General features: G+C 43.2%; 1 protein-coding gene across 18 annotated transcripts in view; it reads right to left on the reverse strand.

Moving 5' to 3' along the window:
- The window catches only part of ANO4 (anoctamin 4), a 442,247-nt gene that overhangs the window by 230,094 nt on the left and 199,111 nt on the right, over positions 1-13,042 (reverse strand). For 10 of the 18 annotated variants that reach the window (XM_025283649.3, XM_044941445.2, XM_044941444.2 and 7 more), the window contains one exon: positions 9,151-9,342. In XM_025283649.3, the coding sequence (XP_025139434.2) occupies positions 9,151-9,342 (192 nt within the window). Of the gene's footprint in view, positions 1-9,150; positions 9,343-10,311; positions 10,406-13,042 lie in introns of those variants that run through there. The other 8 variants (XM_025283653.3, XM_044941448.2, XM_025283652.3 and 5 more) reach the window with 2 other exon arrangements.

The raw sequence follows: 13,042 nt of genomic DNA on the forward strand, positions 1-13,042 counted from the left end.
AGTTTGTAGGTTAAACACTGTCACACCCAGGAATTATTAACTGGAGCTGTAAGCTAACTCTTTTTTCAGAGAGAGGTAGTGGGGGACAGCCCCCCGTAAAGTCAGAGGTGTAGGTGAAAGCACAAAGCAGAAAGTAGGCAGACTCTGGTTTGGGGGGTAGATGCTCGAGAATTTCCAGGGGGACTCCTGAGGCTCAATCCCGCCTTTGCGTATGCCGAGCCTCCTTCCTCATGACCTTTGTCATGGGCGGAATTCCTCACGCTGGCTCCCGGCAGTGATAGAATTCCAGTTGAGCTATTCCAGATCCTGAAAGATGATGCTGTGGAAAGTGCTGCACTCAATATGCAATATGCAATACGCACTCAATATGCAATATGCCGGCTCCCGGCACCAAATGATGAAACTAAGAAAAGTGGTAAGGGTTCCTTTATTCCAGAAAGTCAAATAGTTCTTTTATTGGTATCTGTTCCTTTTCCCAAGGCTAGTTCTCCAGGCTTTCCATCCATATCCTTGAAATTTAAATTTCTTCTTTGCTTGAATTAAATAATTGGTTTCAATTGTTTATAACCAAAGAGCCCTGACTGATGGTCCCTTTGGACATGACTGTGAGCTCCCTAAGGTCCATGAGTAATAGAGTTCTACACCATTCCAGCTCCAAAGAGCTACCCTTCAAATAAATATTTGTTAGGACATGGTAGGCACTCAGAAATGCTTGTAAACTCAAAGAGGGATAAATGAACTAAAATTGTTAAGGGCTGATGGCATGGAAGATCTGTAAGATTTTCTTGTTCTTTTCATGCTTAACAACCAGTCTGAGTGGGCTTTTAGAAAGCACTTTGGGAACCAAGATGATTAACTTTGTAAAAATTAGATGGATGACTTAATAGGCTTCACCATGACTAAAATGCACGTGTTGCTTCTAAGATCTATGACTCATTGCAAATAAGAAACTCAGCTTGAGAGCTCTTCTATAATCTCCCACAGAGAACTATGATGCATTAGTAAAAATGTACACTAAACATAGAAGGATAGAATTGAAATCATCATATGTATCTCAATAATATGAATTTTAAACACATATATTTTCAAAATCAGGTTTCTAACTATAATTTACTAGGATTTTTCTTAATTATAATTCTGTGCTAAGGAATGGCTTTATAGTTTCAACCAATAGCCAATGCCAGTAGGATTCAAGAATCTATGATAAAATTATGATAGATAAATGCCGTGATATGTTTTTAAGGTAAAAGTAGTGACAAGATATGCTGATATTATACCATTAAGAAATATCTTAATAACATTTCTTCAAATGTTTATTACAGTAGTATCAGTAGTGGATGTCAAAGACTGACTCTTTTCTGCCTCAGTCAAACACAAACAGAATATTTTATATAATTCTGGGCAAATATTGCCAAAGGTGCAGCAATGAAATAAAAGACTTTTTCTAAGAGCAGAATGGGTAGGAAGGTAAAAGAATGTGACAACCATGTTGTCAAAGGAAGCATCGAAAAAAACTAGGAAATGCTTCAGTTCGAAAATTGCTCAAGATGAGTTTTCAACCAACTAAAAATCATCACTAAAAGAAATATAGATTTACTCTGTATAATTTCAGAATGAAAACCTATATCCAGTGAGTGGATTAGATTCCAAGTTCTGGGCAAGGGGGAGAGAAGTTCTGACCAGAGGGATCCAGAAAGGCTTTTAGGAGGTGGCAGAATTTGGGTTACATTTTGAGGAATGAGAAGGACTTAAGAGAGATTTATGGAGGTAGGGGCATTCCAAAAAGAGGGAGGAGCTTGAACAATGGCAGAAAAATGGGAGAGTAAAAGCCTACTTGAGAAATAGTGCAGAGCTGAGGATAAAGTAGAACAAAGCAGGTTATGGAGTATATAAAAGATATTCCAAGAAAAACAGGGGGAGGTGAATTTGTAGAGGCTTCAAACAACTGGGCTTACAACACTGTCCTTTGTTCTAGATAAACATAAAGATTTTTAAGCAGAGGAGGATTAAAAAGTGAACTTCAGGGTAGAGAACTTCAGGGTGGTCTGGAAAAATAAGAGAGCCATTGAAGGTCCCAACATTCAAAACCTTTCCACTGGGCCTTCCAGAATTCTATTCCCACCTGTCTTTTCTCAGATTGCTCCCTTAGAGCTCCCTTCTTGCTCTAAGGAAAGGCTGGCTCCTCCCAGAGGTCACTGCTTCCCGTAGGCTCTTTCCTATGGTACTAGGAAAGTACCACAACTTGACACCAAAGAATGTGGAGAAGGGAAGTATCTTCCTTGAGTCCTCAATGCCACCTTTAGACCACTGTTCTTCCCTCTTTCCTAAACATCCCCAGCCTTGACTCTGAGGTTGTTTATTATATCACCTTTTCTCCACCATCACTGCACCTATCTGCTGCCTTCCAGATCATGTTTCCTCATTTCCTGATGAGGTTAAATCCTGGCTTTGTGTCACTCTCCCAAAACTATTCAATTTCAATGTCTGTGCAGATGAGCTTTCTCAAACCCTTGCCTCTCATTCCCTGAGAATTATTTTCTCCACTGATCTTGCCCTCCATCATATTACACTAACTTCATACCCTAGCCTTGACCTCTCCATTACTAATAACAGCAATGCCCTCCTTAATATCAGTGCCCTGCATTCTACTCTCTGATTACCCCCTCTTATCTTTCAGCTCTTCTTCCCCTAACTTAACCTCAACATCCCTTCAACCCCTCTGGGACCTCCAACAAAGTGATCCTATCAACTATCCACTGAAACTCATGCCTCTGGGTGTCTTCACTCCCTTCCGTACCAAGCTTACATGATCGGTTGTTATCATTTTTCTCTCTAGTGCACCTCTGGTTCCCCTTCTCTTTTCACAGTTCCTTGGCAAAATCACAATCCTGAACTAAAGACAACTCTACATATGTTTGGCTCTTCCCTGGTGGCTCAGACAGTAAAAAGCCTCTGCCTACAATGTGGGAGATGCAGGTTCGATCCCTGGGTCAGGAAGATTTCCTGAAGAAGGAAATGGCAACCCTCTCCAGTACTCTTACCTGGAAAATCCCATTGACAGAGGAGCCTGATAGGCTACAGTCCATGGGGTTGCAAAGAGTTGGACATGACTGAGCAACTTCACTCACTCACTCACATATGTTCTATGTTTTCACTCAAGTAGGTGAACAAGGTTAAAGGAAAACACACAACTATGGTAACTAGTCCTAGTTTAGTTTCATGACCACGAACCTCAACTAGCCTTTTAATGTGGGCTGGCAGCCATATTCCACTGTCTACACAATCATACCATCCTCTCAATCCATCTCACTCCTTTCTCATTCTCAGTTATGACCTTCCTTTCCAGATTCCAGATAAAACTGAACCAGGGGAAAAGTGAAAGTGAAAGTGGAGTCACTCCAGGCAAGAGTACTAGAGTGGGCTGCCATTTCCTTCTCCAGGGGATCTTCCCAACCCAGGGATCGAACCCAGGTCTCCTGCATTGCAGACAGGCGCTTTACCATCTGAGCCACCAGGGAAGCCCTGAAACAGGGGAAAAGAACTTCTGAGACCCTCCTCATATCACCAGCATCCACGCACTCTCCCATCCCATTTGTTATCACAGAAAAACTCTTCATGATTCTATTGTGCGAACAGCTCTCATTTCCCTCACTGCTGCTCACATCACAAATCCCCCCATCTCCCCAGTGCCACGAATGATCTGCAGGAGATTGCTATTTTGAAAAGAAACTCTTTCGACCTCACTTCTCCCCCAGCTGCTGCCCTATTTGTCTTCACGACCCTTCACAGCAAAACTACTTTTAAAAAGTTGTATATATTCTCAGTATCTGATACATATGCTTCCGTTCTCTATGAAACCTACTTTAATCAGGGTTTAATCCCCACCACTTCACCAAAATTGCTCTTCTCAAAATCACCATCCATCTCCATTTGACTAAAATCAGAGGCCAATTCTCATTCCTCATCTTACTTGACTTTCAGAAACATTTAACCTAGATAATCACTCCTATCTTTGTGTAAGACTTTCTTAATTTCCAAGACACATAATTTCTGGTTTATCTCGTCTTGCTGGCCAGCTTTTTTTTTCTTTCTCTGCCTTCTTTGCTGGTGGTTCATGTTGAGACCTTTTCTATTGGGGTGCAACAGATTTCAGCCCTTAATCCTCTCCCCCTTCTCCATCTGGTCATCTCTTTTCCTACTATGGCTTTAAACCCCAGTCTCTCAAACTCCAACAATGTTTATCCCACCATCCATGTGGTCTCTTCAGTTGCCCACAGACTTTTTTTTTTCCCCACAGACTTTTGATTTTGACCCCATTTCTGCCCTCAAATCCTAAACTCTGCTTTCCCTTCAGCTTTCTCCATATCGGTTGATACCAATCCCATTTACTCAGGTCAAAAACCATAAAGTTGTACTTAGCTCTCCTTTCTCTCTTATTCCACATTTAATCTATTGAAATTCTGTTGGCCCAACTTTAAAATACATCCAGGATCCAAATTCTCACCACCACTTCCGCTGCCCTTAGTAAGAGCCATCATGTCTTGACTGGATTGTTAATGGCAGCCTCCTATCTGATCTTCCTCCTGATTTACCCTCTACCCCTGTGGTCTATTCTCAAATAACAGCCAAAGTGATCCTGTTAAAAAATATGTCCGCTTATAGGATTCTTCTGTTCACAACCCTTTAAGAGCTCCCATTTCACACAGGGGTCAAAGTCCTTACATGCTCTTCAAGGCCCTGCTTCATCTGACCTCACTGAGCTGATGTGTGCTTCTCACTTCAGGCTCAGGGGTCTCAGTGCTCTTTCCCAGACTGCCAGACTCACTCCTATCCCAGGGCCTGTCCACTGGCTACCCCTGGGCTGGAATGAACCTGCCTATCGACATGGCTCTCTTGCCTTCTAGCCCTTGATCACACATCTTCTCCACAATGTGCCCTACACCTTGCTGCTGCTGCTGCTAAGTCGCTTCAGTAGTGTCTGACTCTGTGTGACCCCATAGACGGCAGCCCACCAGACTTCCCTGCCTCTGGGATTCTCCAGGCAAGAACACTGGAGTGGTTGCCATTTCCTTCTCCAATGCATGAAAGTGAAAAGTGAAAGCGAAGTCGCTCAGTCATGCCCGACTCTTAGCGACCCCATGGACTGCAGCCTACCAGGCTCCTCCATCCATGGGATTTTCCAGGCAAGAGTACTGGACTGGGGTGCCATTGCCTTCTCCGCCCTACACCTTGAGGACCACCTTATTACAACTGTAACATGCAACCCTCACCACCTGCTACCCCTCCTTTTTCTTTTATCCATAATATTTATCTTCTTCCTAAACACTGTTAACTATGTTTATATATCATCTATCTCCCCCGTATAGTATGTAAACTCTCTAAGAGCAGGGATCTTTGTTTCATTCACTGATGTATTCTAAGTACCTAAAAGAGTGTCTGGCAACCAAACAGGCCCTCAACAAAACATTTGTTGACAGGCTGACAGAGCAATTAGAAAGCGATTGTAATCAGTCAATTATACTTTTAAAAAGCCAGAAAAAAAATTTTAAGGAACTCTATAGTCATAGTTTGAAAACCAGCTAATGAAGGGTCAGTTCAGTCCTACCCTAAAAATTATTTATTGGAGATACAAAAATAAATATTCCAGAATCCATGACTTTAAAGATCTTACAGTGGCAAGACAGACCATTTCAAAGTATTCAAGATTATGGAACAAAATCAGGGTATCCTAGAGAGACCAGCATGAGCAAGGGTAGAGAGACATGACTCAGCATCATGTGTCTGGAGAGCTGAAAGAAAGTAAGTCTGATCAGATCTCAAGGTCTGGTTGATGTGCCAACTTGGCTAGACTAGAGTTCCCAGTTATTGGTGAAAACCAATCCAGATGCTGCTGTGAAGGTGATTTAAAGTCCATCATCAGTTACCTTTAAATAAGGGAGATTATCCCACAATGAGGGAGGGGTGCTCATTCAATCAGGCAAAAGGTCTTAAAAGCAGAGCTGAGGCTTCCCTAAAGAAGAAATTGTACCTGTGGACAGCATCCTCCGCTGTGCTCAAAGCTTTTAGTCTGCCCTTCAACAGCCTGTCCTATGGATTTCAGACCTTCTTAGACAGCCCTCATAATCATGTAAGTTGATTTTTAGTAAAACTCTAGTATAAATCTTCTGGCTCTGCTTTTCTGATTGAACCTTGGCTGATACATTAGAGTGTAAAGTTTAAGACATAAAGAGGCAAAAATGGATGAGAAGCACTAGGGCCTGGATTATGGTGGGCATTTGTTCCTAACATACTAAGAGTGTTGGCCTTTACCCTGGAATGAGTAGGACAAGCAAGATGAATGGCATGGTCACGGGTGAAGATGAGTCATTTTGCATTTGGTGTGAACCATGTACTGTGACCAGAGGCAAGAGGACAAGAGAGATGCTAGAGGTTGGGTGCCGGGAGCCAGCGAGAGGCATTCCACTCGTGGCAAAGGTCATGAGGGAGGAAGCTTGGCATACACAAAGGCGGGATCGAGCCTCAGGAGTCCCCCTGGATATTCTCAGGCATCTACCCCCAAAAAACCAGAGTCTGCCTACTTTATTGCTTTGTGCTCTCACCTCTGACTTTACTGGGGGCTGTCCCCCACCACCATCTCGCTCTCTCTGACAAAGAGTTAACTTGCAGCTCCAATTAATAAAGTTCCTGGGCATTAGGAGTGTTTAAATCCAAACCCCTCAGATAGCTCTCTAACTCGCCTGACAAGTTTACCCGGACTCCTACAGCTATGCATACGATTGTTTACAGTCTCCCAGCCTCGAGAGACACAGGAAGCTTAAGATATTCAAATAGCTTAGAGCCTCTCAGAGAGTTAGAAACTCTCAGAATAAAACTAGTAAAAGATTTCATTGATGAGCCAACGCTTGCTGCCAAGTTTCCACATCCCCTGTATTGTATCCTTGAATGTGTATTAATATAGCTGGTATGTAGAAAAAAAAAGTAGTGGCCTTGGTGTTAGCAACTTTAGACCCTTAAGGTAATAAATTCTTTCCTTTGTTGTAAACCCACTGCACCTCTGCCCTATAGGAATGCAACTTTATCTAACTTCGGAGGATGGCGCCAAACCTTAAAATAATTACTCTTAGAGAAAATAAGTCTTAAGGTTGACAAACCTTTGTCAAGAGTCATAAAATGTTAATAGGCCTTCTGGCCAGAAGATGATGCAAATCACCTAAACCATTTGTATACGATAAATTTGCAGGAAAGAAACCTTAGTTTTTGATAAGGATCAAAGACTGCTGACTTTGCATGATTTCACATCCCCTATTATCCTCTATGTGTAACTTAGGGTATAAAAGCCCCTGTTGAAAATAAAGCTATGGGCCTTGCTCACCAAAGCTTGGTCTCCCCATGTCATTCTTTTTCTCAATTTCCAGCTGAGTCTCCATCTGGAGCACAGAGGTCCTCTGCAACCATTTATTTGCCTGGGCTTCTAAGACCCACTCGAAAAGGTGTCTAAGGTGGGGCACCTTCCGCTATTCGAGAGGGCGCCTGTGGCCTCCGTGGTCAGAGCTAACCTGGTGTCACAGGTTATATTGATTTTCCGCGTAAACCAAGCTACTCAGCCTCTTTTCTCCACTGAATTTTCCTACTGAGCTATCCTCATTCTATTACTCTTTATATCTTTGATGAATATTTGAATAAGTCATTGACGCCGTCTCCCCTTCGAATACCCTGGATCAGCCAGGGCTGGACCTCGGCAGTTGGGAAACCATCAGAGTTACCTGTGAGAGACGTGATAGGAGAATGGAGAAAGCAGGTTGCCATGGAAGTCAGGGAATATGCTTTGGGAAGAAGTGGTGGTCAACTCTGGTTGGGTACATCAGAAGAGTCTGCTACCCACCAAACTGGGGTGAAAGCGGGTCAATAAGAAGAGCCATGATGATGTGGATGAGGAAGAAACCAGGCTGCATTGGGTTTACAAGTGGCTGGGAACCCAAGCGAACAAAGGTAGGTTACTCTTTCAGAAATCTGGCTTTGGAGGGACCAGGAGAAGTGGCAGAAGTGAGAAAAGGATGCAGTGTCAAATGAAGATGATTAAAATGAGAAGTTTCAGCCTTCTTCACAAACTGAGGGGAAAGATCAAGGTCCAGGAGAGGAGGGGTGGTCAAGGCCACTGGTGAAGGACACAGGGGAAAGCTCAGTCAAGGACAGTGGGAAGACCGCCACCTCCTGACCACCAGAGGACAGAAGTGAAGGATGGGAGTAGACAGAGATATATTTGGAGATGCAGGGACCTGTAGTCTCAGGCCCAGTAGCCCATGGGTTTCTCAGTGAGGGTAGGAAGCCAGGGTGTCAGCTGAGAGAAAGAAGATGACATGGCACGAGAAGGAAATGACTTTAGCTGAGACTGGCTGGCCAGCTGAAAGCACATTACACACAGGAATCAGGACTGGGGGAGACTTAAAATATGTGACTTTGGAATTTCCTCACAATGTGCTATTTCCATGAGTCAGAAATAGTGTTCACTTGTTTTTCCTGTTTTCAAAACAAAGCCTGGCATATAGCAGGCACTCAAGAAATGTGTTGAATGAATGAATGAATGAATGACTACTTAAATGAGCCTTTCACCCAAATACTTGAGGTTGTAAATACCAACTTTGATCATTTTATCATTTTTAAGAAATCACAGGTACTTCCCAGGGCCTTGAAAATTCACATGACTCTAGTTGTCTCCCTTCACCTGAGAAAGAAACATGAGCGAGTTAAGCCACATAACTGAGGCTTCAAAGTGGGCATTTTCACCTTGACATTTTCCCTGGGCTGTCTTAGAGCAAAGTATCAAGAAACTGGCCAAACGTCTGTATTGTTTTATTCTACAGTAAACTTTTCTGAACTGAGCAAGTGTATTCACTGGAATTTTCATCTAGATTCTACCACAGTAAGTGGAATGTTGCCTTAACCTTTTCTGATACTTCAAGCCCTCTTCCCTCCTATTGGTCTTGGTGACATTTACCACTGATGGAAGTGAAAATAAGGGGGAAAAAAAACAAGACTCTTCTAAAAAGTAAGCTTATCTGGAAGCGTGGCAGAATTAGATGACAAAAATATAGCACAGGCGGTCAGGCTGCTGCTAACCCAGGTCCCTGTTGACCCTTCCCCATGCATTACCTGGGTGGAAGACTTTGGTTCTCCCATTAGTGATTCCAGAAGAGCTCGTCTCCATTTTTACTGACCTTCTGCCTGGTGGAAGTGAGGAATGCCTGACCACGGGCAGGCGACGTGACCCTGGGCGGCTTGCCACACTTCGCCGTTGGTGGATTTGCAAACGCTTTTCAGCCCCATGAATAGATAAACTTAAACCTGGAATGAGAAATAGCACCATGATATGGAAGAAGTTGGTTCAGAATAGCTAAAACACCAAATTATTTTCTGGCATAAAATTCAGAAAGCATTCAGTAACTGTTTCACATTCTTAAGGGATGGTAGTAATACTAAAATTGTGGTAGTGACTGATCTTCACATCACATAAATAACTGAATGTTGTTTCAGTCAAAAATGGACATCCTCAGTTATTGTGATAAGAGTTTTATACACAGATCCAATAAAGTTAAATATTAGAATTATTCCCGAGTCCTAAAAAATGTGCACATAATTGGCATGCTGTTGTCAAGGGCAATGAGGATTAGAAATTGTTGTGATATCTGTAATTTCAATAAAAATCAAATAATTTTTTTCAAAATATTCATGTATAAGTCAGAATACAGACTGAACTCAGATTTATACCTCTGATAACCTTAGAATGATGTAGATATTTAGAGCTATTTTATCTGGGAAATTTTCAGACACACTAAAAGTAAAAGGAATAGTATAATGGACCCCATGCATACACCATCCAGTTTCAATAAATAAAGATATTTCCAAAAGGCTGAGAAAACTTTCAAATCTTCACCTATTTCATTTCCTTTGTTGTTGGTTTGCTTTTTAGGTGCCAGAGTAGTTTGAAGCAAATTCCAGACTTCATGTCAATTTCATCAAAAATAATACTGGATTACATTAACTTACACCAATTATATTGATATGGATATCTGCTGATACATATAAACTATATTTTAAAATTCTGAGCAATCTGGGATATAACAGAGGTATGAAGAGTTATTTTTAAATTTCTCCAAGGAGGAGAGGAGGATATAACCTGGGCCAATCTGTAAATTCTAATGAATTTTAAGAAAGGATGACTCAAACCAGAATGAGGTTTAGTCAGCCAAGGAAAAAACAATAACAATGCAAAAAAAAAAAAAAAAATACATAAAACGTGTAAGGGAGACAAACCTGGGCAGTGCCCATCCAGGCAACAGCCCCAAAGTTCAAGATTTCCAAATGCGCAGGCAGACAGCACTGACACACACATTTTCTCTCCTTTATCCACTTAACTGCCCTTACTCTGACAATGCTCACAGACGAACTTCAGATTAGGATTTGGCTCCCAGGGCAAGGAGACAGTAATCACACGAGTGTTCCCATCTCCCTGGAAGACAGGATCCCCAGTGTAGATTAACAGCTGGTATTCTGGGTGTCCATGCATCTGCTGCTGCTGCTGCCAAGTCGCTTCAGTTGTGTCCGACTCTGTGCGACCCCATAGACGGCAGCCCACCAGGTTCCCCCGTCCCTGGGATTCTCCAGGCAAGAACACTGGAGTGGGTTGCCATTTCCTTCTCCAATGCATGAAAGTGAAAAGTGAAAGTGAAGTAGCTCAGTCGTGTCCGACTCTTAGCGACCCCATGGACTGCAGCCTACCAGGCTCCTCCGCCCGTGGGATTTTCCAGGCAAGAGTACTGGAGTGGGGTGCCATTGCCTTCTCCGTCCATGCATCTACCTCCTCACAAACAGGATACTCTGCCCATGAACTGTAACTAAGCCTGCAATGCTCTGAGGCCGAAACCTTGTTGTCGGAAGATTTATCCTGGAAAAGCCTGTCATGCGGGGTGGCCGCTCAGGAGACAGCCTGGCAGCCTTCCCCTCCCACTGCATGCCCTGCTCTGATGCACAGCTGCCTGGGCAAGTGTGAGCCTTCCTCCGAGCAGGACTATCACGATAGCAGCCACCTGGCATCCCCACGCTCCCTCCCACCATGATATGCTCCACATTTCCAGAGAGGTGCAAGACAAATGTCTGCAGACCCATAAAGACTCCAGAAGAGGGACTCCCATGGTAGTTCCGTGGCTAAGACTCTGCACTCCCAGTGCAGAGGCCCCAGGTTCCATCCCTGGTCGAGGGAGTAGATCCCTCATGAAGCAAATAAAAGATTCTGCACACCGCAATGAAGACTCAAGACCCCACATGCCACGACTAAGGCCCAGGGCAGCCAAATACACTATTAAAATAAATATTAAAAAAGACTCCAGAAGAACACAGATAGATTTTCAGGTGACAGATGAAGGGGCTGGGAGAGACGCTTTAAGTCAACATCAGACAGTACACAACAGTCTCAGTCTGCAATAGATGGCTCTCCTGAGACCATATTTTCTTGTCCCTTTTCCAAAGATTATTGGGCTGAAGGAACCAGAATGGTGAGTCAGCATGGCACTTCTAGCTCTTATCTAACAACCCCTCAAGAAAACGCAAAATGACAGAAATGTGAAGAAAAATTACACAGTAGAAATAAACAGCACAGGTACTTGAAATTGAATTCCTGATTAAAAAATCTAATAATGCAGATGATGGGGAAAAGGTCAAATATAAAAAGAATTCACAAGTACTACCAGGAAAAAGTGGATATGAGGAAGATGGATATTTTATAGGGTAACTGGGGCAAAACCCTTGATATTTGAGCAAAGCCCTCTGGGTCCTCCATGAATTAGGAATTCTCAGAGGTACAGACAAAGAGACTGGACTTTCAGAGCTCTCCTCATATAGTGGCTAAGTCAATGAAGGAGAGATGTGTAAACAAACAGTACACAAGACAGCAAATATACTCCAGTCTTACAGAAAGCTAACATTTACAGGAGACTCAGCAGTCACATGGAGAAGGGAATGGCAACCCACTCCAGAATTCTTGCCTGGAGAATCCCATGGACAGAGGAGCCTGGGGGGCTACAGTCCATGGGGTCACAAAGAAGCAGACACGACTGAGCGACTAACACACACACACACATACACACACACAGCAGTCACATCTTCAGAAAGGAACTGTCAGCAAATAAAGTGCATCACCCATCTTGTTCTTAACTTCTTTGGAAGAAAAGGTTGACACTGAGTATCTATTAAACAAGCTCAATATTGATCATTGTCCCAATAAGGCCTCATCACAACCCTAAAAGACAGTATTCATTTCTATGTTTGAAACCTGAGGCCCAAGAAATGAAGCTACTCACCTAAGGCCACACAACAAGTGAGCAACGAATCTGAACTCTGATCTTTTCCACTTTAGCATGTAGCCTGATGAATGAGATATCAATCCAAGGGTGAAATATATGAAGTCAGTAGTGGTTCTGAATAATTTAACAAGGCAGGGTTGGAAGGGAGAGTGTGCTGACACTCCTTTAGACCCAAACTCTTATGAAACCATCTGTTCCCCCCTTTTCCACCCATCTGAAATGTCTCCCTGGCTCCTGACCAGTTACCAAACACCTTTGTCAGTAAGAAACTGCCTCTTCCTCCCGAAGCCCTTCCAGCTCCTCTGGCCCAAGTCTACACTCCGGTCTCTTTAAACTTGCCATTAGTTTTGATCACACCATGGCCTTGTACTCTCAGTCACCTGCTGGCAGGCAGATGACCCATTTCTTCCACCAGCTCCAGAGTCTCTAAGGACAAGGATCACATGGTGTACTTCTGACTCTCTCCCCAGTTCCCAAGTACCTTCCATGCAGAGACGGAAGTGACAATTCCCCTTCTTCAGCTCCTTCTCACTCTGCACCCTGGGTCCTGCATGGTGCAAAGACTCCATAGGCAGAGGCACAGCAGAGAGTCAAGAGCTGGTCAAGAAAATGACATGTTCACCTGTGTAACCCATTTTTAATATAGTGCTTCTGGTTTCATTACACCCTCATCCTCTTCCCTAGTC

The sequence above is a fragment of the Bubalus bubalis genome, chromosome 4, assembly GCF_019923935.1.
Source record: "Bubalus bubalis isolate 160015118507 breed Murrah chromosome 4, NDDB_SH_1, whole genome shotgun sequence".
NCBI classification, from domain to species: domain Eukaryota; kingdom Metazoa; phylum Chordata; class Mammalia; order Artiodactyla; family Bovidae; genus Bubalus; species Bubalus bubalis.